Below are 27,070 nucleotides of genomic sequence, written 5' to 3'. Positions count from 1 at the left end.
AAAGCCTATTGGGACAAGAAAGGCAGAAGAGAATAGAGAGGGAGAGAGAGGGGAAGAGAGAGAGAGAATAGGAGAGAGAGAGAGGTGGGTAGTAGACAGGGCCCTTTTAAAAGTGAATGTACACAGGGGGTACTCTTAGCGGCTGCAGCTGAGGGCATATACTGTCAAAACCCCAAGGGCAGGCCAGTACAGAGAACTGAATACTATCACCAAGTACAATAAAGTTTGTCTTTCAGTAACCATCTGTGGTACTTTGAATGGGAAATGTCACCCAAAGCTCATGCACTTAAGCACTTAATCCCTAGCCAGTAGTGCTGCTTGGTGGGGTTATGGAACCTTTAGAAGGTGTAGCCTTAGTAGAGGAAGTCTGACAATGGGGGGAGGGCTTTTGGTTGTATAGCCTGACTAAACTTCCTGTTTCTCAGTTTTCTATGTATAAATGAAGATGTGATAAACCAGTTTCCTATTCCTGCTGTCATACTTTTCCTGCCTGTTGCCATGGCTTCCCCAGCATAATGTGCTCTGTCCCTCTGGAACAATAGGCTAAACCAAAGCCTTTCTTCTATCAGTAGTTTCTGCCAGGATATTTTATCACACCAAAGGAAGAGTAATTGGATCAGATACTATCCTACTCAATTCTTATCATGTATATCCTGTCTGGTTTTCAAAAAAGTCCAGACCACTGAGCATCACATAATCTAACACAAGTTCCTTTTTTCTCCAAATGCTTGTTCATTCTCTGTTCTCTAGCATAGGCACGCACACACGCACACACGCACGTTATGAGTACAAAAGATCCCAGGACAGCAACCTTAGCTACTCCCTACTGCCTAATGGCTAAAATAACTATTGGACATAATTTATCAGAAATCTTGAGAGTACCTTTAAAAAAGAGCCAAAAGCCACAGAGTGAGCTGAGAATAACTGTTACTGTTGACAAGAAAGAACTTCTTTACCTTTCCCTCAAGTCTGATGCCTGCATGGTAAAAAGAAACATCATTGTTACTTACGGATCCAGAAGAAGGCACATGATCAGAGCATACAGATGAGGGACACAGTGGGACAACTTTCCATAACATTGTTTTTATGGCTGACCTTTGTCATGAACTGGCACAACTTCAGGGAAAAGAAAACAAGTACCCACCAATCATGTCCTCCCTGATAACATATTTCTTAACCAAAAACATTTTATACCATGCTGTTAGATACAAGGTACAAAAGGAAAATGCACAGATATGGAGACACAGTATCCCTAAGAGTAAAGTGCCTGAGTAGATACCAGAATGCAGAGAAAATAGTCATTAGAAAAACAAAAATCAAGAAAACACCTTTGTCTTTTTTTTTTTCCTATTGTGAATCCACTTTCCTATCTGTATACAGTTTTCTGGATTATTTAAAGAATTTTTACTATATGGTTAAAATGAAACTGTCATTCCCATGTTAACTTGAATATCTACTAGTTGTAAACCACCCAGATGCCTGACTGAAAGGCATGTACCAACCTCCTGAATTGCTTTCCACAAATGCTACCTACCAAGACTGTAATGTGGTCTCTGGGACTCAGAGCCCTGGGACAGTGTGCACTGCACTCTGGATGGTAACCCCATATCTGGGGATAAATAATTAAGTATGGTCTATTTAATGACAATAATACCTGCCCTCATCATTCATTTATCAACCCCTTGTGATAGTAATTAGAATAATAAGGTTTCATGGGCTTTCAAGAATGCTTTCACAGTTACCTGAAAGAGCACACTTTGGCCTGACTTACAAAACAGATAATTTACCTGCACTATATGATACAGCCCCGAGTACACAGGGGAGTCAAGACATGCTATTCTGCCTTTGACACATTCTCATCCCTGAAACATGTTCCCTTTGGGTTAGGTTAAGTGGACTGTTCTATCCTCTTGTTCCCAGTTTGATGGCCTGATGAAGCAACCAATTTCTTGCTCAAATAAATGAGAGATATTTCAAACTGTACTTAGGCTGAATACAGTTAAAAATTTTGTTCATGAATACTTCCCAGTGAAGGAAACAGAAGGATGGAAGGTCTTTTGATAATAAGCACTGACATTTCAAAATTAATTATCCAAGTTATCTATAAAACTCAGACTTTTCTAAAATATTGCTGAGTAATTAAAACAGAATTACAGAAGTTGTTTTCCTGTTCCAAGATAGAAAATAAAGACCATAGACTTCCTAGATAATTTATATTATTATAAATATAATTACATATATGTATGTATATGTATATGTATATGTATGTATATATAAATACATATATATATATATATATATATATACAATTTAAATGATCATAATACTGGAAGTAATGAGTCACTCTATGTGTTAATTTAAAGGGGATTCTAATGACATTATCAAATATAGTTGAGATGCTCAATAGCATCCTCTACAAAATGGAAATGATAATGGTGGTACTTTGGAGGATTTTCATAGTTCCCAAGACAATACAATATGCTTAGCCTAGTTTATGACAACTAGCATATATGCTATAAGATAGTAACTTTGGTTAATAGCACTTTACTAACAGAGCTGACTTTCACTCCAGTTTCCTAATAGATAATACAGCACATTGCATACAAGTGAATTTCAACACTTCTAGTTGAAATTGGATAAATTAACATAGGTGAGAGCACTGGATGTCAATCAAGCTGTGGTTTCTAGATGCCGGCACCTTGGCATCACTGTAGGCTCTTTAACAGTTCCCAGGCCTATGTCTTTGCAGCCTCAGATCACTTAAGTCACACCCCCCAGGGGTGAGATGCAAGTCAGTCTTTTCAGTGTCCCTAACAGTTCAGATGTGCAAGTGTCACCCCTGGGTTGGTGCTCCTGGGTTCTGTAAGAAAGCAGGTTGAGCAAGCCATGGAGAGCAAGTCAGTAAGTAGCAACCTCCTCCATGGTTTTCAGAAAGTTGATCTGAAAAGCTTTTGCATATATGTAATTGTTTATGATTTGCCCTTGGGAAAGCAGTGCTCTGTCTATTCTGAATCTTTGTGAATAAATTTATTTTCATGTCCCTGGCTCCATGGTTTTCAGAAACTTGATCTGAAAAGCTTCTGCATATATGTAATTGTTTTTGATGTGCCCTTGGAAAACAGTACTCTGTCTATTCTGAGTCTTTATGAATAAATTTATTTTCATGTCCCTGACTCACTATCTCATACCTCTTAAGAGAGACAGTTTAACTGACCCTCTGATAACATGAAGCAAAAATGGAAAGAAGCACAATAATGCGTATGCACTCATATAATATCTAAGCTTGTATAGCTGGCTTATTTTAGTATACTTTTAGATAAATCCCATTTCGCATTTAAAATATGCGTGTTTCAGTCTATCATGGTGAGAGCTGAAAGAGTAAAGACTGGAGACAAAGCAACAGGGAATGGAAACTGCATTTAATAGCAAAGCACTTTTTTTTTTCTTTTGCCATGCAGACAGCTGGGTTGGGTTATCATTCCAGTTGCCCTGTTATCCTTTAACTTCATTTCTGGCATCTCATGACCCCTTCTGGCTTCAATGCACACCTGCACACATGTGTCTGGTTTTGTTTTGTTTTGTTGTTTACTCTCAATCTCAATAACATTGCCTGCAAGCATCCTTCTTAGTTCATTTTTTTGATTATTATATAAATGAAACTAAGAACCCCAAAGAAAATCACTATTCCCAAGTAGATCCCTAAATTGTTTTATTGTCATCATATGAGTGGCCTTCCATAGCATAGGGCCATCCTCCTAGGGAGGCTGCCATCTTCAAGGGTTCTGTTGGATCTCCTTGCAAAGACTTCACAGCTGTGCCTATTAATCTCCTCTTGGAGAAGGAGTCGGGAGGGATGCAGGGGACAGGGTGGGTGGGCATAGTAGACACATGACACCTTACTAGGGTATCCAGCCACCACTACAACCAGTATTATGTAATTCTGTCCTAAATGAATGTGGTCTTGGGGTTTGGGAGAAGCAGAAAGAAGATATAGTTTGAACATAGAAAGGACAGGGAGCTATACCTAGGTAACTATAGGTAAGCCTTTATCCCTTCCGGGTAAGCTTTCCAGTATAGTTTTTATGGGGAAGGGTATCCATACCTCTGTAAGTAACCCCTCACCTATGCTCTGTGAGGAACTCCAATAAACCCATTAGTTCCTCAGAGTGAACTTTAGTGAAATTGTGCCCCTGCTGGTCATTGGAACCTTAGGAAGAAACATGGCACTGCTTATGACTTTCCTATGGGAAGGAATTCCAGTAATATCTGCAAAGAAGAGGTTTAAAGTAATTTATCCCCTATCACTAACAAAACTCATCAAAATGTGTTACAAATAAAAGCATAGAGTGATCAGATTTTTATCAGATTCAACATTACTATAACTGTTCCCTGAGTATACTGGCTTGACACACTTTAGGGTCATCTAGGAAGAGGAAACATCAATTAAGAAAATGCCATCAGACTAGGCTGTGGAAGGTCCTAACCCACTGTGGGCAGTGCCAACCCTGATCTAGTGGTCCTGGGTTGTATAAGAAAGCAGGCTGCGGAAGCCATGGAGAGCAAGCCAGTAAGCAGCATCCACAGTTTCTGTTCCAGTTCCTGATGCCTTCAGCTCCTGTCCTGACTTCTTTCTTCAGTGATGGACTGTGACCTGGGAGTTGTAAAAAGAAATAAACCCTTTCCTGCCTTAGTTGCTTTTGATCATGGTATTCCTCACAGTAAGAGGAAGCAAACAAAGATGTTGACTCTCCAAAACAACACTGATTTTCAGAACTGGCTTATGTGTCAAATTAAAATGAAAGTTTTATTTGTACTATGAAAGTCCACCAAGCATCTCAGGGCAATCAGAGATGAAATTAGGCAATAAAAACAGAGTGGGATTTGTGTTTAATATTAGAAAATATTAGAAAAGCTTTCTGCTTGCAACTGAGTCATCCTAACTCCACTCTATCCCTAATTAAGATTCAATTTATATCATCCAAATAGTTCTTTATATTGCAGTAGCAGGGACCAGAACAATACACATTCTTCCCCTGGAGCTAAGAGCCTATCTTGAGTTTCAAATAATTGACTGACATTCCTCTGTAGATAAACACCAAATATCTGTCAAGACTGTACTATTGTCCACAGGAGGAACTGAAAAATAACAGAGTACACTGCCCCAAAATATGTCACTTAAGTGTATGCCATATTATGCAAAAATATTATAAAATGTGCCAGAAACAGATCAAATGGACAATTTTGAGCTGAAGCAAAAAAAAAAAATGTAAGCTTTCTGTGTCCTTATTTGACAAGAATCAGGGTAGATAGCTAAAGGTGTTTTCCCCTCATTCCCTACCTTTTATCAGCTCAGAAGAGTTACCTGTGAATTTTACTATCTGATTTTACTCTCTGGACCATATCTTCCACTGCATTGTAGTTGATTTCCACAGTTTGCCACCCAGTAGTCAAAGTCCTTTTTCATAGCCCTGACTTCTCTAGACATGTGTCCTGTGGTTAAGATTCTAAGTAAGTACAGGCTGAAACCACTCGAGTTATTCATCACTCAGTGGTAGTCTGTGCAAGCTCAATGGCCACAACAATACAAATTGTTTTTCTTGTATAAATGTTATTTGTTAGTTTCACTCACAGAGTCCAAGTCAACAAACCTAACAATAGAAAGGAAAGAATGGACTATTTTCTTCTGTCTCTGCAACACAATACAAGCCAGATTATTGACATTTAGTATGAAAAATTCTATAGTGGTGATTTTATAGACATCTCACTATATATTTTTCCTGAATAGTATAAGAATACATGTCTATTGGCCACCACTCTTCAGGCCTTTTGTTTTAATGAGTACCTTGAGGATAAGGAAAACAACATTACATTCTAAAGGTTAGAGAGTATGAGGCTGTGGAGTAGTGGATCAATCCATAAAGAATCTGGACAGTCCTCAGCCAGCTATCAAGGATCTGGTGTTTAAACAGAAATGAAACTTGTTGAGAATGTGAACTTAATGCTACAAATGCATCTTAAAATCTGAAATTCTCAAGATGAAGACAGTAAACTTCTCTTATCAGCATAGACTTTGTTAAAGGGTAGTGTTTGCATTCCCTTTCACAGTGAAAAAATGTACTCCCAGCATCACGTATGTGACACTGACAGATACTGTTCATCCCTCTGGGCAAGGATAAGAGCACTAACACAATTTCTGAGCTACATTTGAAGCAAGCTTTATTGAATACTGGCCACAATGATGGGCACAGGTCAGGTCCATGCCCAGGATTCCTAGAATATGGCTCTGAAGTACATTAGACAGGGGCTTATAAAGGAAAAATCCAACAAGCTTATGTACTTCCCACCTTTGTCCAATTGAGGCAAGCATACACCCTGACATAAATCCTGCCTGTGTACCTCCTACCTACATGTGATCAAGCACATCTTGTGTAGTTGGGACAACCAAGCTTTCTTACAAAAGCAAAACCATGGCTTCTTATCTTACATGAATAACAGCCCTCAGTATTCCTGGGAGTTATCTGTGCGTGAACAATTAGGATCTATGGGTTATAGTCATTGATTTGAAGATCTCTTAAGCACGGTAATTTAAACTTAAAACATAATTTTAGCCTTCACTTTAGATCCACTCAAGTTCTAGTCAAAACATTTATTTTATTCCTCTGTGTGTGTGTGTGTGTGTGTGTGTGTGTGTGTGTGTGTGTGTGTGTGTGTGTGTGTAGCATTCAATGCAGTTATGAGGCATTATTACAGGTGCTGGGAACTAAACTCAGACCTTCTAGCAGAGCAGCCATTTCTCTGAAAAGCAGGGTCATCTCTCCAGCCCTTTATTTTATTTTTATTATTGTTTCATTTTTCTCTTTTATTTAGCCATCATTTCTACAGTGTATTAAGTGTTTGAAAACTCTTTTTAAAACATAGAGAATTATTTCTGTATATTAAACTATACTAAGAAAAAATGATATATAGGACTATTAAATGTTTACAATAATAGTACAGGGGCAAGAACAATGGAGGCTTTAAAATTGTGGGACATGCAGTAGACACTGCAGATAATAACTTAATTAGAAAGTATAAGGCTGGTAGAATTTGTGTAGGAAAGAAAAGGCATTCTAGGCATTTTCAGGATTTGTCTAACAAAGATCATATTTCTATCATGAGTGACACACACCTATAATCTTTGATTAGTATTCTTTTATTAATACTCAACTCTCTACAAGATCATGTACTTGGCTTGGAAAATAGGAATTATTTATTCTGATTCAGGCACGTGTTTTCTAACTAAGCTTTTTTTTTTTTTTTTTTTTCATAAATTCTGAATAGGATGAGACAAAAGAATTCTCAGGATGCTGCTGTGACTAGGAAACATTCTGCTGTAAAGACTGACAAAATGCTTCACCACAATCCCTATGTGTCCCTGTGATTATTTTTTAAAACATTTGTAAGCATTAGGGTTTTCTTTTTCCAAATTGTGCACTGATATCTGGAACTATTGAGTCTAAAATGTTCCGACAGAACTTTCCATTAACTGTTAGAACTATGTGTTCTGTAGTTTGGTTCATGAGTGGGCAGGCAATTTAAAATGATACTTTCAAAATTGTGGTAGTCCAGTCCATTCTACAAGTAATCAGAACTGCCTGGTGAATCTGATTGTTCACAACGTGACAAACTCAGAATGGAGGACCATCCTCTGCACTAGAATCAATTCTTAGATAAGGCCATCTACAGAATACTCAGATCCTGCACAGGCTGGTCCTTCTGATAAATTGACTTGGAATCTTACTATTTCACTGTGTTCTTTTGTGGCTTCTGCTCTAAACTATCCTGACCCCTACACCTAAGTACTTGTCATGAAACACAATAACACTGATTGCAAAAATATACAAACCAATATATATGAGTCATAAATCTTCATGTGAATATGACAGTTACTATATAAATATGTTTTATATATGTAATATATCAAAGAGTATGTATATACCTATGAATATATATTGTGACCCTATCAATACAACAATTTAAAAGCAGTGATTCGTCTTATTTAAAAATTTCTAATTCCTATAAATAAAGGATGAAATCTTAAACAAGTTACACTGCAAATACACAATTATTCTATTTCTTACTCTCCTCTCAACTTGTTATGATACTCTAATGTTCTCCAAATATGTGTTTTAGTGTGTATATCTTAATAAAGCATAACCATTGTATCATCCCAGTAACAACAAACATTTTTAAACACTCACAAAATTTATGTCACTTAAAGTTGATTCATAATTGCCCTAAAGATAGTCTCAAAAAAGCCCTTAGTGTTCTCTTATTACAAACCAGATTATGTCCACAATATATGCCTTACCTGAGGTCAGTATAAGATTTTCCAAGAACAGCAAACACTCATTTTTCTAATTATTTGCATTTGTGCTTATAAGACCACATTTGCTTTCTTTCTACTGCTAATGTATTAGATTAAATATATTCCAAGTAATTCCTAGATAATATTAAGCATTAACAAATGCATCTTGTTTTATCACCTTTCAAATCAACATTATATTTATAGTCTAATAAAAACTGCAAAAACCTATGTTACTTTCAGCTAAACTCCTGGAGAGCATAAGTCCAGTTATTTCAGTTTTACCAAAACTTGTTGTAAGGTGGGGAGCTCTTGAATGTTAAGAAAACTGACTCGGTGGGTCTTATCATGCATCATACACTGACAGATAAGACTGCAGAAAATAGGCAATGCTGAGTTGCGATTATGATGATTGCAGGTATAGTTCAGTCGTAGAACACATGATTAGCATGCACAGTCCCTAGATGCTATCCATAATAATAAAAGCACATGACAGTAACCATACTTTTCATTTATCTGGAAGAAAACTTTAGGACTTTCTTATCCATAATATTTATTATTTATTACCATCAAATGGTACTACATAAAAATTCTGCTTTTTTGAAGTTCATTATTTATATTTTAACTATGGATAAAGCAATAAACTTCTTTTTGACTTTGGATAAGAAAATGTGTCCAATATTGAGTAAAGTTTCTTACCAACAATTTTTGGAAATACCATTGAACATTAGCATAGTTTAGAGACATTTTTCCATGACTCATGTCTTTTCGTTGTCCATTGGGGAAGAACTTTTGGCTGATGTAACTAGAACACATGCTTGAGATTTCAAAACAGACACAAAAGCAATAATCAATTGCACCATTTTTCCAAAGAAACTGGAGTAGCAGCCCTGGGGCCACTTGAGAACCCTTTCCATCCAAAGCAAGGAGAGGAACACCTATGAGACTCTATGGTCAAATAGTGCAGTGGAGATATGGAAAGTGAATCCTAAAGCAGACAAAGCTTCTTGGAGACAGACAAAAATCCATTGATCATGCATTTCAAAGATCATCATGGCAAAGGAAATTTTATAAAACATGTAAGTCTCAAGGGGGAAGAGGATCAGATTTTGTTATTATTATTATTCCTTTTAATTACCACTAAATGAGAATCTCAAAGTATTCGATGAGGATTAGTAAAATGAACCACAGCAATTTGTTAGACACAATTGCACCAATAGTACTAAAAAGAAATTGTTAAGCTTTCACAGGTGAATTATCTATCAATAGGATAAATTCTAAGACAGGAATTTACCAAGTATATTTTTCTTGCTTAACTGTACTTTGTGAGTCTCAAACTAGTACTGAGTTATTGGAAAGTCATATTCTAATGCGACAAAGATGAGGCTGTCAATTGACACAAGTGAACACCAATATAAATAAGAGATTTTAAATATCTGTCCAGAACTAATTTCTCTCAATGAAATGTTTTCATCTTTGATTTTATAAAGAATGAAAAAAAAGAGTAAATAATTCCAACTGGAGGAAAGGCATGATGGGGGTATCCCATATATATATGATTCTGTTGATGGTTGATGAATAAAACACTTTCTGGCTAGTAATGAAAGAAGATAAGTGAGACTAGGTCGAGGAGAATTTTGGGAAAGGTAGGCAGAGAGGGCCTGCCAGAACTGCATCCATGTAGGCTGCCAAAGGAGTAATAGGTCCAGACCCTTCTCTGGTAAGATTAGACCACGTGGAAATACTCAGATTAATAGAAATGGGTTAATAATTAAGACAAAGCTAGCCAATTCATAATTAATATAAGTCACTGTGTGTTCATGTGGGGCCAAGGTTGGCGGGCTGGCAGGAAAGAACCTCTTGTTACAAAATGGCACCAACATGGGTTGCACGAATCTCCACATAGAACCTGACAAAAGCTTAAAGGGGATTCTAAAAACAAAAGAACAGAGACAAGCACAACTTCCTGGTAGCAACATTTTCTCAGGTGGATTCTGTTTGAGAGAGGCAAGCAGAGGCTCACAGCTCCTTTAAGGAAGGCTCCCTGACTCAGTACAAGAGGCAAAAACTAGGTGGCTCTTTTGGCAATGCTGTTTAGCAAATAAAAACTGTGGCCAAGTTGCAGACAGGGAGGAGTAATAAGAAAAGGTATCAAGACCAAGCTTCAGAAACCTACAGAGACAGCTGACCTGAACAAAGGGGAGCTCATGGACCCCAGACTGGTAGCTGGGAAAACAGCATTGAACCAACTCAGACCCCCTGAACATGGGTCTCAGTTAGAAGGCCTGGAAAGTCTAAGGGACCTCTGACAGTGGAACTAGGATGTATTCTTGGTGCAGAAAAGGACTTTGGGAGTACATTCCCCATGGATAGATACATACTCTCTTAACCTCGAGGCAGGAGGGAGAGCCTAGTCTCTACTTCAAACGAATTGACAGATTTTGATGATCCATCCTGGGCCACTGCTTCAGAGGTCTTGCTTGATCAAACCATACTAGTCTGGAAGGAATCCACAGCTTTTCATTTTCCATGGAAACAAAACAAAACATCTTTTCCAAAGTAACCTGCCCTTAGACTTAAATTTTAAAGTCAGAGCATTTTCAAAATATATAGGTTGGATTAATCCAGCAGCATTTATAATCAAATCTGTTAGCAGCTGTTGCTCTATCCTCAGCAATCAAAAAATTCAAAGACAACATAATAACATACAGTATCCAGACTCTTATGTATTTTTTTTTTTTTTTTTTTTTTTGGACCGGGTTTCTCTGTGTACTTTTGTCTGTCATGGAATTCACTTTGTAGACCAAGCTGGTCTTGAAATCACAGAGACCTGCTTGCCTCTGCCTCCCAGTGCTAGAATTAAAGGTGTGTGCCACTACACCCAGATACTCTATTTCTTCTTTAACTACTTTATCCTTACTTTTCTCTCCCAAGCCTACATATATTTTTAAGCACACTGTAAACCCTTTAGCATTTTTTTTTCATCTGAATCTGTCTCTTAAGTTAAGGCCATGTAGAAATACTACATTAGTAGTTATGGGTTAATACTTAAGACAGAGCTAGCCAATAAGAAGCACTAGTCATCAGCCAAATGTTTAGTAACTAATATAGTGTCAGTGTATTCATTTGAGGCTGAAAGGCTGTGGGAACTGGTAGAACAAGAAAACTACAGCAACAAAAACACACTGGAGAACAAAAAACATCTTCACCAAATAATGCTAGTCAAACTGGACAGCTATTTGTCGAAAAATACAATATACCCATACTTATCACCCTGCACATAACTCCACTCCAAATATATCAAAGACCTAAACATAGAATCAAACATACTGAACCCAATAGAAGAGAAAATTTGAAGGGAATGGCCTTAAACTCACAAGCACAGGAAAAAGACATCCTGAATATAACAATAAGTGGGATTTCATGAAATTGAGAAGCTTCTGCACAGCAATGGACACCATCATTTGGACAAAATGACAACCTACAGATTCAGAAGACATTTTTACCAACTGTGTATCTTACAGAGAGCTAATATCCAAAATATATAAAGAACACAAAAAACTACATATCCAAATAACCCAAATAAAAATGGGTAGTTTTTTTTTTTTTTTTTTTAAGGAAATGATCCCAAAGTAGCACTATTAGGAGATGTGGCCTTGTTGGAGGAAGTGTGTCACTATGTGGGTAGGCTTTGAGGTCTCATTCGCTCAAGCTACACCCAGTAAGACAGTTCACTTCCTGTTGCCTATGGATCAAGGATGTAGAATTCTCTACTTTCTCCAGCATCATGCCTGCCTGCATATTTCCCATCATGATGATAATGGACTAAACCATTGAAACTGAAAACAATCCATTTAAATGTTTTCCTTTAGAAAAGTTGCTGTTGTCAGCCAGGCAGTGGTGGCACATGCCTTTAATCCCAACACTCAGGAGGCAGAGGCAGGCAAATCTCTTTGAGTTCAAGGCCAGCCTAGTTTACAAAGCAAGTTCCAGGACAGGCTTCAAAGTTACACACACACACGCACGCACACACACACACACACACACACACACACACACACACACACACAGTTTTGAAAAAGCAAAAAGAAAGAAAAGTTGCTGTGGTTATGTTGTATTCACTTATGTGAGGACATTAGGTATTAAGTCAATGATATCCAAGCTACAATCCATAGAATGAGTTAGGTATACTGGGGGGGGGGGAAGATATCATAAAAGGGAAATAGAATAGTAATGGATGGATGGGGAGCTGGAATGGGAAGATTAAGTGAGAAAAGGGAGGGAAGAAGGAGAGGAGAGAATACAAGAAAACACAGTTAACATTAAGGGCCATTTGAGAGGTAGTATGGAGCCTAATACAGTACATGCTTCCTAAAATACATACACATATGAAGGTGATCCAAATGAAATTGCCAAATAAAGGGAATGACAAAAACACAACTGACCATCTTGTGTAAGCAAATGAAACTTCCAATAGCAGGATTGGGTAACATCTAATTGAGTTGTTGGTCAAAGGGGTCACAAAGGAGTCCCCAAACAACCCAGACTGTGCTAAGTCTACAGGTTACTCTCCACAAACTGACAGTAAGTCCCCATTGCTAAAGATAACACCTTCAAAGCTCATTGAACATTAAGAAATTGAGATGGTACCTATGTAGAGCCTTCACCGCTGTATGCTATTGTCTTTAGGACAGGAAGTTACTCTGCACACTACCAAAATAGAAATGTAAACACCAAGCCAGCCCTTTGATCTATAATGGTGTCCTGCCTAGCAAGATATGCTAGCGGATGATGGCACAAATCTTGTGGGAGTAACCAACCAATAACTAATTTGACTTAAGGCCCATTCCACGAGACAGAATTTATACCCAACACTGCTTGGCTGGCCCAAGAGCCTAAGACTAGATTGCCCAGGGAAATATAGGGTAATTACTGTTCTAAAAAAAAGTGGTAATAAAATGACTCCTGATGACATTCTTCTATACTTATAGATCAGTGCTTAGCTCAGTCATCATTATAGAGAAGTAGCAGATACAACAAATACAGAGGCCCACTGCCAATCATTATCCAGAGAGTGAGAAAACTTGGAATACTCATTCCCAAATGGGATGTGTTCATCAAATCCTTCCCCTCCCAGTTCAGGTAACCCTGTGGAAGAGGAGCTTCAAAGAGTTTAAGAGCCTGAGAGGGTGGAGAATACCAAGAAAGCAAGGCCCTCTGATCAACATGATCAAAGCTCATGGGAACTCATGGAGACTGTGGCAGCATGCGCAGCTTGCACTGATCTTCACTGAGTCCTTTGTGTATATAGTATGGCTTCCAGCTTAGTGTTAGTATGGGATTCCTGAATGTGAGAGCTAGTGGGTCTCTATTTCTTGTTCCTTCTCTTGATTTCTTTTCCTTCTATTTGTTTTATCCAACACTGGTGTGTGAGTTTTTGTCTTATCTAATTATATTTTATTTTTATTCCTTAGAAGCCTGTTTGTTTTCATTCTTTGTTTGTTTTGATTTTTGTTTTATTTTGTTTTTTGAGACAGGGTTTCTCTCAATATATCCTCACTGTCCTGGAACTTACTGTGTAGACCATATTGACCTGGACCTCAGGGATCTACCTGTCTCTGCTGAGATTAAAGGTGTCCCACCATGCCATTCTATTACTTGTTTGTTTTCTAATCAGAGACAGAAAGGAGGTAGTTATGAATAAGAGGTGAGTGAAGAATGACTGGGAGGAAAAATGTATCCAGGATATATTATGTGAGAAAAAAAATCTATTTTCAATAAAAGGTTTTTTTTTTTTTAATTTCAAGTAGTTCAAAACTTGTCATAGTAGAGGCAGACATGTTAAGATACACCAATAGAATAGTTCCAGTGCTAGAGGCTAAGGCAGAAAGACCAAAAATTCAAGGTCAGTCTATTAGTGTGACTCATTCTTCAAAACAACTCAAAAATAAAATGAATTAAAATTAAATAAAAACTGTGGATATACTGAAAGCACTTACACTATGGTAATTCACAAACATCGGGCATCTTAGCACATTATTGTCCTTTGTTCACCTAAACCATCAGATCAGTTGTGGCAATGATTCTCTTGCCTTGAGAATGAAGGTCCAATAGCAGACAATCACTGCCAATGGCAATGCTTCCTAGAGGAAGCACTAATCAAGTGCTTGTGGTAGACAGAGCACTCTGCTGGGTATAAAAACAAAGGTGCACTTTTCATACACTCTGTATTTATATTAGCTAACAAAAATCTATTTTGAAGGGAGCATTTGCATATATTGTACAAACCAATTACTAATTCTCAGAGAACTCCCGTTTTTCATGTGTAAAATCATAGCACAGACCTTGAAGTAAAGGTTAGAGGATAAATGGAGTTAGTAAAATAATGAGCAACATGCATTAAATGGTAACTATGCTGTAAGTACTTTTTTGCTTGTGTGTGTGTTTGTTATTTGTTGTTTGGTTTGCTTTGCTTTTTTAGTTGGATTCATGTAATCCAGGCTGGCCTCTGCTTTTCCCGTGAGGATTGCGGATATGTACCTAAAGCCTGGTAAATGAGAATCTGGGAAACGATAAACTGATGGATGTTTATTCGGGGAGAAATCATTGATACCATAAACAGATGACTGCCACAGGTCCTTGGCCCGTGGATGCTTCCGGATGCTCTCTGTCTCCAACCAGGGAATAAACTGGGTTGCAGGACCGTGGACCTAGTCTCCCCAGGGCACACTGGCACCTGTCCCTACGCCTCAATGGGAGTGGTCAGTGCAACAGATGCCAACTGGGTGGATATCTCACTACACATGCCACCTTGCCTGATTCCAGCACTATTTTGAGTTCTTCCCAGTGACTGCATGAAGTAGGATTACATTTATCTCTATGGATAATAAGAAAACTCAAGACAAAGAGAGTTTCAGGAAACACTGTCTCCCACTTGATAGGAATGTGTGAAATCATAGAGACATTGGCTATCAAAGTGACATTTTGAAGAACAACATTCATATGTACTACTTTCCTGCTCTTCAAATGAAAAGTGACATCTATGCACTAGATGCTAGGAAGAACAGGAAACAAATACCTGTGGATCATAATACACATCAGCTGAAAAAGAAACTAGTGTGATGAAGTACGTGTGCTTGGGTGTGTGCACATGCTTAATAGTCCTCATTTATGAAATCTTTCCTTCCTTTTGAATGTCAGATGAAGAAAATGTGAATTCTCAGTATCTCATGACAGCTGCTCACAATGAACTTATGCCTCAAGGAAGGAGGCAGGGCTGAAAGCTCTGCACAGGAACACAAGCATAGTCTATCTCGATTTCCTGGAAACATGTTAGCTTCCTCACTCCAGAACTAAAGCAAAAATATTAATTAAAAGCCAATGAAATTAGTTAGGTGAATGAGACTGAGCAGAAAAGAATATTAATTTCATGGCTTATATTTTCCAGTTCCTGTTCCTGTTTGGATGAAATGCTAAGGGTACCTTACTTGGTTTCTTAATCTCAACTAATAAATGACAGATACAGACAGATAAAATGGAACAGTTCTGGAAACACTGGGTCTGGGTTCTATAAAGCTTAGAAATTAGTCAGTAAAATATCTACTTTTTTGTTATCTAAAGTCTATCACTTTCATTGATGCTTTATCATGAGCCAACTCCATAAAAAAGGGGACCTAGAGAACTCATACACTCTCATTTGTGGATTCATGAAAAGTTAGATCTGTTCCCTCCCTAAAATAAGCATTTTAAAGTACCCAAATAGGATCAGTTTTATAATGTTTCCTATTTTAACCTCCATGGAGACATTCATTCTCCAGCGGGTGCTTCATGTGCAAGCACTGTATACAGTAAACACAACATAGACCTCTTCTAGAGATAGCTGGCTAGTAACCACATAGTGTCCTCTCCCTGACCTCAGGTCTTCCTTGCCCTGACTGATTGGCCAAACCACTTGACCTCTGAGACAGCAATTTGAGAAATACGGACCATAACCCACCCCTTAGATTTGTAAATTACTGAAGTTGGAGGTAGCTTTAGATCAACGTCCAGTCTCTTGGTGTCTGTGTTTGAGTGTTTATTTGTTTGAAGGCTACATCCTAGCAGCAAATTAAAGTGGTTGCTCAGTTAGCTTTAGCTATAATACTGTGTTATAGTCAGAGGTTTCAGTTTCTGGTGAATAAGAAGTATGCTAGTTATTTTCTACCCAGGTGTGCTATTTCACCCCTGTTGAGTGTGGTTGCCTTTTACTGGCAGAAAGATAAAACTTATGAGGAACTAAAATGTGGAATATACTTAATATTCACACTGGTAGAAATTTTATAGATAAATAATGTAAATTAGCCTTGACTTTCAGATAAATGAAAAATGGTCCATACTTTTCCCTTCTCCATGCACACATATGCCTAGCCATTTTATAAACTATTCAGAATGATATACTTAATGATAGTCCCTGCTTCTCAGAGCTGAACACATTGGCTCTAGATCCTGATCTCATATCCATGATCTCAAGAGTAAGAAATAAAGACTTCTATCTTCGGCATCTATGCAGATATCTGCATGCATTTGAATAAAGGCTATACATTCTAAACTGAATTCACACAAAGAACATATAATGAGAAGCACAATTGTGCTTGGGTAGGAGAATGAAGTAAAAGAGTTCCTTTCAGCTCTATAGAACCAAACCCACTGCTTTGAACATGCCAAGCACACACTGCTGAGCTTTACTGGAATGTTCCTATGGAGATACAGCCATTCCCAAAGCTTCCTACCTATGTAGTAACTGCTTAATCATCTTTCCCCCTTACCCATTTTTGCAGTACTGGCATTTGAACCAAGAGCCTCACACATGGAAGGCTCTTGCTCTGCCACTGAATTATGTTCCTAGCTCCATCACTATCTTTTGACTGGGAACCCTGAAATGCTTATATACCCAGTTGGAAATGTTCTTTAAAAGTTCAGCCCTGAAAATATACACACAAGGAACACTATATAAACCAATCAAGTTGTATTCGTGTGTTTAGGAAGCATACACACACACACACACACACACACACACACACACACACAACATGCAACAACAACAATGAAAACAGAGACCATGAATTTGAAAGGAGGGGATAAAGGGAATGGGGAATTATGTAATTATATTACAATAAAAAACTATAGAGATTTGGGAATTACTGCTGAATAACTCCCAACACCCTCAGAACCATAAGCTGCCATTCCTTAGACTTTCTTTTGACAAGTGCAAGACTTGTGACCCTGTCTATAATTAATTTTATAAATTTTATATGTTTGTGAGTCCAGAGCAGAAGGGGAAGTCTTAGAATCTCACAAAGACCCAAATGGTGAGCCTATGGTCTTGGTTCCATAGACTTATCAAGAAGAAAGTCTTGAGGCTGCTTCTGGAAAAAAAAAAAACATAATCTTGAAAACACTCCTTCAAAGTAGAGTTTTCTGTATCTTAAATAGAGTTACCACTGATGCTGTGAAACACCATGACCAAAAGTAACTTGGGGAAGGAGGAGTTTATTTGGCTTATACTTCAAAGGTATTTTCCAGATTTGTGCTGTGCATTGACACTATCTCCTATGCTTTTACAGCATATCATCCTATAAATATAAGTTCTGACAGTTTGTCAGAAAAACTTGGCATCTCCTTCAATTTGGTATAGCCAAATAAATTGAAGGCAAGAAATTCAAACTTAAGTTTGAAGCCTGTGTCTACTCTACTTTCTTACATAGGAGTTACAGATAAAGAAGTGTGTGTGGGGTGTGTGTGTGTGAGAGAGAGAGAGAGAGAGAGAGAGGGTGTGTGGGGTGTATGAGGGTGTGTGGGGGGGGTTCTACAGCTCCAGGCTGCTCCTTGGCATTCCCCCTCAGTTTTATTCTCTGAAAGTACATGACATTATTATTTTCTAATACTTAAACTTCTGTACATAGTTGTGTGTGTGTGTGTGTGTGTGTGTATCCAGGTTTAGGATTTCATGAGCTGTTATATCTCAAAATATATTTCTGGAGTCAGAAGAAACCTATAGGTTGCCAAGTAAGGTTATTTCTACACCTATGTCAACAGCATTATCATTTAATGAAATTAAAAGTATTTTGATACACAAACATGCATGGGCCATATGCACAAACACACACATACACACACACACACAGAGACAGAGAGAGAGAGAGAGAGAGAGAGAGAGAGAGAATGAGAATAGAATGGTGCTTGCCACCAGATTTGATATTGTTTGGAGCTTGGAAATCTCCAATCCATAAGGTAAAAGCAGACATAAACTCTGTAAAGGACAGTCAGATCCCAAAACACAAGGTGGTTTATTATTTTTTTAATGAAGTAACTGAGCTCTCAGGAAGTTAAAAACTATAATAATTCCCTCAAATAACACACTGATTGTAGCAGAGTCATGCCAAGAAGAAAACCATGTTGAGAGCTCCTCTAATTCCTTTCATCATTACCAGCAACAATTAGGTGATCCTATCACTTGACAGCATTGTGCAGGGAGAAAGGAAGATAGTTTTAGAAACTCGCCACCATATATAAAACCATCTCATGGAAAAATAACACCTGTGGCAAAATCAAAAAATACTGACATAGGCAGCTGTGATCCTTTACACAAAGGTCACAGCAGGTGAACAATGCTATCTCTCCCACCCTGACTCCAGACAGAGATGCTTGCTTTATTTTGCATGTGCGGAGCATAGGAAGTTATGTGCAGGGTGTGTTTGCACTCACATCAGCAGTCCACATAAAAGTAAAAGGGGGTAACTCCGATGTGACCAAAGGCTAGATGGTGGCATAAGCCTCAAGTGAACCTTATACATAAGGTAGCAGCTCAGCTACCTTATGGTACCTTGTGGTAGCAGCTCAGCAGCCTGCCTATGCTTTTATGGGAGCCATGATGGAAAGGTTCACTAGAATCTGGAGTGCTATAGAGAAATCCAGGCAAGCAACCATATTAATCTGTGAAGTCCAAACACTGTTTTGCAAAGAAATAGTAACTATGTAACCCCATTGTAAGGAGCAGATGATTTAAGGTGACCACAGAAAAAGCCTACATGCTAATGTTGTTCATACTTCTTTTCAGTTTATAATTGTTAATCCCAAAGCTCTCTGACGCATACATACATGTGTCTATAGCATCATCTATAATACATAAGTAATCAAATTTCTGAGACGTATGTTTCTGTGTGTAAAAACTAGCAACCTACTTGAGAACTTCAATTTTTTTCTCCATTTTCCAAGGTTTGCATTTGACAGTAGCAATCATTTGTCTATTTTCATCTAACTCTGCCTTCAGTCGTTCCAATTCTTCTTCATCAATTTCTTCTTCTTCTTCCCTTTAAAAGAAAATGAAAAGTTAAACTTTTGCTTCATTTCCAAACCTAAAAGACCCCCGTCAGATACGCCAGCCCTCTTTTCCAACTCAGCTGCCCAAAGTCAATGAGGAGTCCCCTAAGCTCTAGAATTCACATCCCAACACTGCCATCCATCCAGCTTGGGGATTATTATAACCTTCAACAATGCTATTTGCATTCTAATGCTCAAGATGGGAGAGTTCTTTTATGTCCTCAGCCTCCAGCTGTCAGAATGAGGAAGCTGTGGAAAGGATGGTTACAGATCCATCAAGATACACACTTCTCTCCTCTGTTCCCCTTGGCAGCTATCCTGCCTGATTCTACGTTTCATTTAAGAACCTTATTTTTTCAATAAGGATAATAAATTAAAGGTGAAGATGTCTTTGAAGTGTCCTTAGAAATTTTAAATTAGCCCCGTCTCACGAGAAAAGGGGAAAAATTGAAACAGGGAAAAATGAAACTCTGCTTCTCAGAGGAAGCCTAATCTGTTAATTACACCCAAAATTTCATTTGATAAAATTCAGCTTGAAATGTTTTGGGTGCAGGCAAAAGCTTTGAAGGCTCCTTCAAAGGAATTTTGCTTCTCACTAAGTAGATGCCGTGCTCTCTTTTCTGTGATCCTACTGTTGCAAAACTGGAAGCTAAAGAAAACAAAATCTAAACATGAGCCACGTGTTTTTACTGGGGCAGCATAATCCTATATTATAGAAGTCAAATCGTTGGCAATAGGTTGTCTTAATTATTAGGCTAGTGTTTCAATTTTAAATACCCCCTTTCATACTTAATATTATGGTGCTGAGACTGGGACTCAGTAAGTCATATTTTTGCTTTGTAAGCCAACTCAGCTTTATGTTCAGACTGAAGGAATCACTAAGTACCTTCCTTCATCTTTTCCAGGGGATTCCTGTCTACTTCCATTTGCCTCCTAGATGGACACTTCCTCCTTGGCAACACTTGACTAAAGGAGCTGAATGGCCCTGCCACAGGTCAGGTGAGTCTAGTCTGTCATTTCTCCCAACAGGAGCAGAATTAACATCATCCTTTCTGTGCATCAGCCCTCTGTGGTGCTTCAGGCTTCAACTCCCTGGATCTCTCCACTATACATCACATTTTCCTTTTGATACTTTCCAGGGCTCCAGCTCATTAATGCTAGCTGCCTTAGACAGATGTTGCCATCATATTTCACTTCCCTGCTTGCCTTTACCAAAGAATGAGTTAACAAGTCTTTTATTTATAATACTAACAACTCTCATACAAAATTTTCAGTATTCAATTTGTGGTTGAAGTCTCTATCCTCACTAGAGCCAGCCTGAAAAAAAGATTGGAAACTATTCATTATTGTTGAAAACATATTCTATAGTTTACTGAGACTCTTACTGGACACAATAGTTATAGGGGGAAAGCCAATTTTAAATGATTAATTATAATGTAGGAGGACACATTTGCAGATTGCAAACCAGGCTGGAAAATGACTTTGTAATCTCTTACTAGTTGTCAATAATGCCTTCATTCCTCAAATAAAAACTCAGATTACCCCTAAGAATAACACCTTCTAGTGGTAGTCTATTTGGGGAGCAAACTTGCTTGTCAACTCAACACACTTAAGAAGAGTGAACCTCATTTGAGGAATTGCTTCTATCAGATTGGCTTGGAAGCATGTCTGTTAGACATTTTCTTGATTCCTATTTGATGCAGGAAGGCCCAGCCTACTGCAGAGGATGGTAAGCCTTAGAAGATGGGCCTGGGCTGCATAAGAAAGGTAGCTTCATCAGCCAGTCAGGGGAAGCAAGTCAGTAAACAGCTTTCCTCCATGGTTCCTACCTTTGCTCCTGCTTGGTTTCCTGCCCTGCCTTCCTTAATGATAGATTGTGAAGAGAAAGCTTAAACCAGGGGTCCTCAACAAGTGAGTCATGACCCCTTTGATGATCAAATGACCCTTTCACAGGGGTCACATATCAGATATCCACATTATGATTCATAACAGCACCAACTTTACAGTAACATAGTAGCAACAAAAATAATTTTATGGTTGGGAGTCACAACATGAGCTTTAGGAACTTTGAGAATCATTGGATCCCTTTCCCTCCTTAAGTTGTTCTGGTCAATGTTTTATCCCAGCAACAGAAAGCAAACTGGGAAATATATTTTGATGAAAATAGCACTCTTGGCTCAACTATGCAAGGAGACTCACTAAGATGTAATTTAGATTGTTATTAGATAATTCCTTTTTATTAATGGTATTTATTATACAAAATCCTGCGATACTGTATAACAATGGCATAAAATTCTTGAGACAATCAGAAGCAATATACAGGTTGGGTTGGTTAGTCTTAGAAAGGTTACATAGTTTTTAACAAAATAATTGAACTTGTTTCCATGTAGCTATAGATAAGAACATGTTTCATTTAAAAATTCATCATAAGAGATCTTTAAGATTAGTAATTTAATTATACAATATTTCAAGCCTTTAATCAACCCACTATTCCAAGAATAACACGTGTGTATATTAAGAACTATAGTATACTACATTACTAAGTTCCACCATGGATCATATATAAAAGTCTCCATAAGGATGAAAGAGCCAATCAATGTATGAATGGCCTCAAAGCTTATAAATTTATATTCGAAGTACAAGAGACCATTTAACATACCTTTCTGACACTAACCTACTTCCTACTTCCTGTGTAGCCCTGATTTTCCAGAAACTATTTCTCTTAGCCTCCATATACTTAGTTCAAACTTTTTTTCTCCAGAATGTATATCCTATCTTATTTCATAATAATTTGCATCTGGGTAGCTTCTCCCTTACTGTACTAAAAATTTGGAGGTCTGTATAAATATTTATTGAAGAAATGCTTATGTCTCAAATTTTCCTGAATAACATTGAGTTATCACCCTGAACCCAGTAATTGAATCAAAGTGTTCTGGAACATGGTCTATAAGATGTGTATTCCTACACTAAGTGACCTGAAATTTGTGTATTTTTAGACTTAGTTGTTAATTGTTCAGGACTCCCAAGAGGATCCTGCTGTACTTCAAAGTGTAGCTGACAGATAAGTCACTATCTACACTATCTATATCACAAAGAAAGTGCTTATCTGGGAACCACCATATATATATATATATATATATATATGTATATATATATACACACATATATATATATGTAGAGAGAGAGAGAGAGAGACATATGTTCCACCTTCTAAAATTCAGAACTGCTCTGTGAAAGAAATACTTTCTATCTTAAGCTTACCAACAGTTGTGAGTAAAAAGAAGGCATAGCATACTAAATTTTTACTACTACCAATGTTTTGCTTACTCGTTTAAAAGTGGGTCAGGAAAAGCCTGTGATATCTCTAGAAATACTCTACAGTGTCTAACCAGGCAATATGTCTTAACCATCACCAAAGATAGCATTATAGCCTTAGATTTTCTTGGTTTTATATATTTGTGAGGGTAAGGGAAACTCCCTAAGGCTTTGCTTGGACATTTAAAGAAGAAAGGTTTTGAATTAATTCACTTAAGCCAATATGTCCTCATTTGCCTACTAATTTTCTTCAAAAATACATTTCAAAACATATTTTCCATCTTATAAAAAGATTCAGTATCTATAAAGAAAACAATAGAAAAATAGACCCTAAATTATTAGTCAGAATACCAACATTAAATATACAGAACACTATGGCTTTGACAATATAATATGAAAATTCCATGGAGACTAAAGTTAGCTAACTTTAGTCTATGTGGAAACATAACATAGCTATGTGGAAAGTTTGTGAGATAGGAATGACTGTTAGGAGTACTTTTTTCCCTACAGGTCTGGTCCCACTGCCACGCTAGCCCCAAATAACACAGAGACACTGCATCAGATATAAAGCTATAGCCCAGTTATTAGTTTCTGATTGGCTAGCTCTGTCTTAAATATTAACCCATTTCTATTAATCTAAGTAGTTTCACGTGGTCTTATCTTACCGGAGAGCCCAGACCACTATTCTCTCTAGTCTCTACATGCTGACTCCTCCTTACTACTTACTTTCGCTGTCTCCTAGCCCTGCCTATCTTGCTTTCCTATTGGCCAACAGTGCTTTATTCATTAACCAATACAAGAAACATATTTACAGAATGACATCTCCCATCAGAATGACTATAGGATTCTCAGAAACAAAAAGGAAGTGTGAACACCTGAGATGAGATACTCTCATAGAAGATCCAGCTGATGAGCTTGGATCTATTTCCCAGAGGCCGGGCATTTTATATGAGTTATAAGTGGGTCAGGTAAACAGAAAGAATCCAGCCTATTTTATCTATCATCTAAGATAGATTCTCTTCATTGGACATATATGAGAAGGAAAAGCAAATTCTCTTATGGAATTTGTAGCACACAGGTATATAGTGGTGATGTTTTCTTAATGAAATCCCTCCTACAAAGAGTCAATTTTGCTAACAGGACATAGACCTGTATAATAGCACTAATCATTATAACATTACATGGGACTTGGAATTGGATTCCATTTTAATTTTTTTAAAAATACTTTTTAAAAAGAAAATGCAAATAAAAATAACAGTCAAAATCTAAAGCAAATGACATCTTGGTATTGAAGGAGAAGGAAACAGAAATAAAAGTAGAAGGGAAATTCAAAATTTAAGCTAAGCTATTTCTAAAAGGAAGTATAGTATATCAATGCAAATCTTTGTTCCCTACCCGACAAATTTCCAAACAGTTTCATCAAATAATGATTGTTTCTTGCGATAATGCAATAGTTATTGAATACTGAAAGGTATTCAATACTGAGGTGATAACATTCTTCAGTGAGTAGAAGAGTAATGGATCTCACTGCCTGGTGGTAGTCCACAAAAGCTGGTAGCCTTCAAATATAGAACAGGTAAGCTCTGCTTGAATTCTTTTTGAAGCGTCTAGGTTTTCCCTAATTAGATGTGTATAGGCACACTTTCCTTCCCTCCTTGCCATCTGCAAATTTCCAGTAATCCAAAAAAGAAAAAAATTTTCTTAGATCTTTTAAAAATAGCATTTAAACACATTACTCTCTACAGTGTCAGAAGGTTGGAGCTAAAAGATGCTGATTTTTTTTAATATATATAAATACGAGCTGAGTGTGGTGGCTCACACCTTTAATCTTAACACTTCAGAGGCCAGACTAGTTTACATAGTGAATTCTAGGCCAGCCAAGGCTTACAAAATGAGACCCCATCTTCAAAACAAGAACAAACAAATTGTGTGTGTGTGTGTGTGTGTGTGTGTGTGTGTGTGTGTGTATCCCCAACCTTCTATGGCAGAAGTTAGAGCACACTTTTTTCTATAAAATTCCTAACAGTTAACATTTTAGGCTTTGAATAATACATACAACCCTGTCTTGTACTCATTATTACTAATCCTATAAAACTGTAAAAGGTTGTTCATTGCTCTTATACTATATTTAGTCGTATTTTACCAAATTCTTCTCCATTAGATAAAGAGACTGGAACTCATTCTTCTGGAATTTTCTATATATTGTAATCTACACTGTTTACAATTGATATTATAATTTTTAAATATTTAAAACAACCATAATATTGTAAAAGCCTGTAACAATTTAAGTTATTCATAGGGGACTTCCTCATAGTCCATTCTCAGTGTGTATGAATTTTAAAAACTGTATTTTAGTGTTTAAATATATTTAAGTGGAGTACAAGGGCAAAATTAGATTCAGCCTGTCATACTGGAAGTAATTTTAATGACTGATTTAAGTCCAGTGATTCCCCACATAGAACCATCTTCTTTTGTGTGTTTTTTTTACATAATAATGCCATCAGCTATACAAGGGAAATAACTTACGCTCCTCTCCTCAGCCTCCTTCGCCTTTCTTTTTCTCTTGCCTTCCTTGTTTCTTCATCCTCTGGCTCAGGTTCTGGATCATCTTCATTGATGACATCTCTGGTCCGTTTCCTCTTTGGTCTCAAGCTTTCTCTTCTAGGTAGTTTATCTTCTTCTTCACCTGACCACAGCAGTTGATGCATCAGTAAGAAGCATCATAAAGTGTCTGTTTTCTCTCACTAGTAAGTTTATTCTGCTTTTTGAGAACTGTCCCACAAACCAGTCACTGCAACTATCAGTTACAAACAGTGTAAGATGAAAATATTACTTTACACATCATGGAGGCACACATGCATACAAGGGCACACCACACACACACACACCCCAAACTTAATTTGCTCTGTGGTTCACCTGTTCAAACACGCACATATGGGTCTCTCCATTGCAATTAATCCTTACAGTTTCAGTCTTTGCTTATTAAGATAAATCATTGACTTGGAGTTTAGCAATATATTGTGATTTCTAAAACCATTCAAATCAGGCTCAAATTTTTAATGTAAAATTAGAAAGTATTTATTTATTTATTTATTTATTTATTTATTTATTACTAATTTTCCTAGGACAGAGACCAGGACTCACAGGGAAATGTCTACAAGCCAAAAGAGTTTTAGAGAAATTGATTAAATCCTAATAGTCTTCCTATGATTCACCCTTGTTCTAGTATTTTAGTATTCATTTTAGGAGTCTGCTTAATTTGACAAGACTAGTATAAACTACTGAGTTCAATCAATTGTCCTACCTTTGTCTCCCAAGTACCTGGGACTACAGGTACCACACCTAATTCATCTTCATTGTTGATGCCATATAATTCTTTCTTATTTTTCTGAGATTGTATTTTCCATCCTTTAAAATAATTCATAATTTCTTTATTTACTGTCCTCACTGGTAAATTCCACAGTCTTTAAGAAAGAGTGCTGTCTGAAGGTTCTAATGGGGGCTTTCCAAAACTGGTACAAATTTCTTATGAAACACTATGAAATTGAAGAGGAGAAATATTAACTCACTACATGAGACCGACACACTGTCATACCCAAGAGACTAAAGAAATTATTTCTGATGAATATAGATTAACATTTCAGAATGAAACATTAGTGAGCCCATTATAACAACATAGTGAAAAGACTATATACCATAACCAAATAGGATTTATCAATGGTATATAGATGGTTCAGTATGTAAGATTCAAATGTGGCATTGCTACCTTGACAGAATGTAGGACAAATAATCGTAGGACAAATAATCACAGTAATGGATGTAGGAAAGCACTTCCCAAAACAGGACATGTAAAGTTTAATGTGGAAGATTTTACAAAATAAGAATAGAAAGAATTGCTTCACCATAATAAAGGTCATATGTAAACACTACAAGTATGGTCAACAGTGGGGAAAAAAATTCAAAACTTTCCCTCAAAAATCGTGAGCAAGCCAAAGTAGTAAACTACTTTCAGCATAATATTGAAAAGCCCTTACTCGAACCATCAGGTAACAA

General features: G+C 37.2%; 1 protein-coding gene across 1 annotated transcript in view; it reads right to left on the bottom strand.

Annotated features, from left to right (window-relative positions):
* Tmc1 (transmembrane channel like 1) overlaps positions 1-25,725 on the bottom strand; it is a 108,278-nt gene extending 82,553 nt beyond the window's left edge. The window contains exons 1-2 of the mRNA XM_051200167.1: positions 25,544-25,725; positions 19,564-19,692 (exon numbers count right to left, since the gene is read on the bottom strand). Of these exons, the coding sequence (XP_051056124.1) occupies positions 19,564-19,692; positions 25,544-25,725 (311 nt within the window). The remainder of the gene's footprint in view (positions 1-19,563; positions 19,693-25,543) is intronic.
* Between the last annotated feature and the right edge of the window lie 1,345 nt (positions 25,726-27,070).

The sequence above is a fragment of the Phodopus roborovskii genome, unplaced genomic scaffold (assembly GCF_943737965.1).
Source record: "Phodopus roborovskii unplaced genomic scaffold, PHOROB, whole genome shotgun sequence".
In the NCBI taxonomy this organism is placed as follows: Eukaryota; Metazoa; Chordata; class Mammalia; order Rodentia; family Cricetidae; genus Phodopus; species Phodopus roborovskii.
This window is presented reverse-complemented; position numbering and strand designations above follow the sequence as displayed.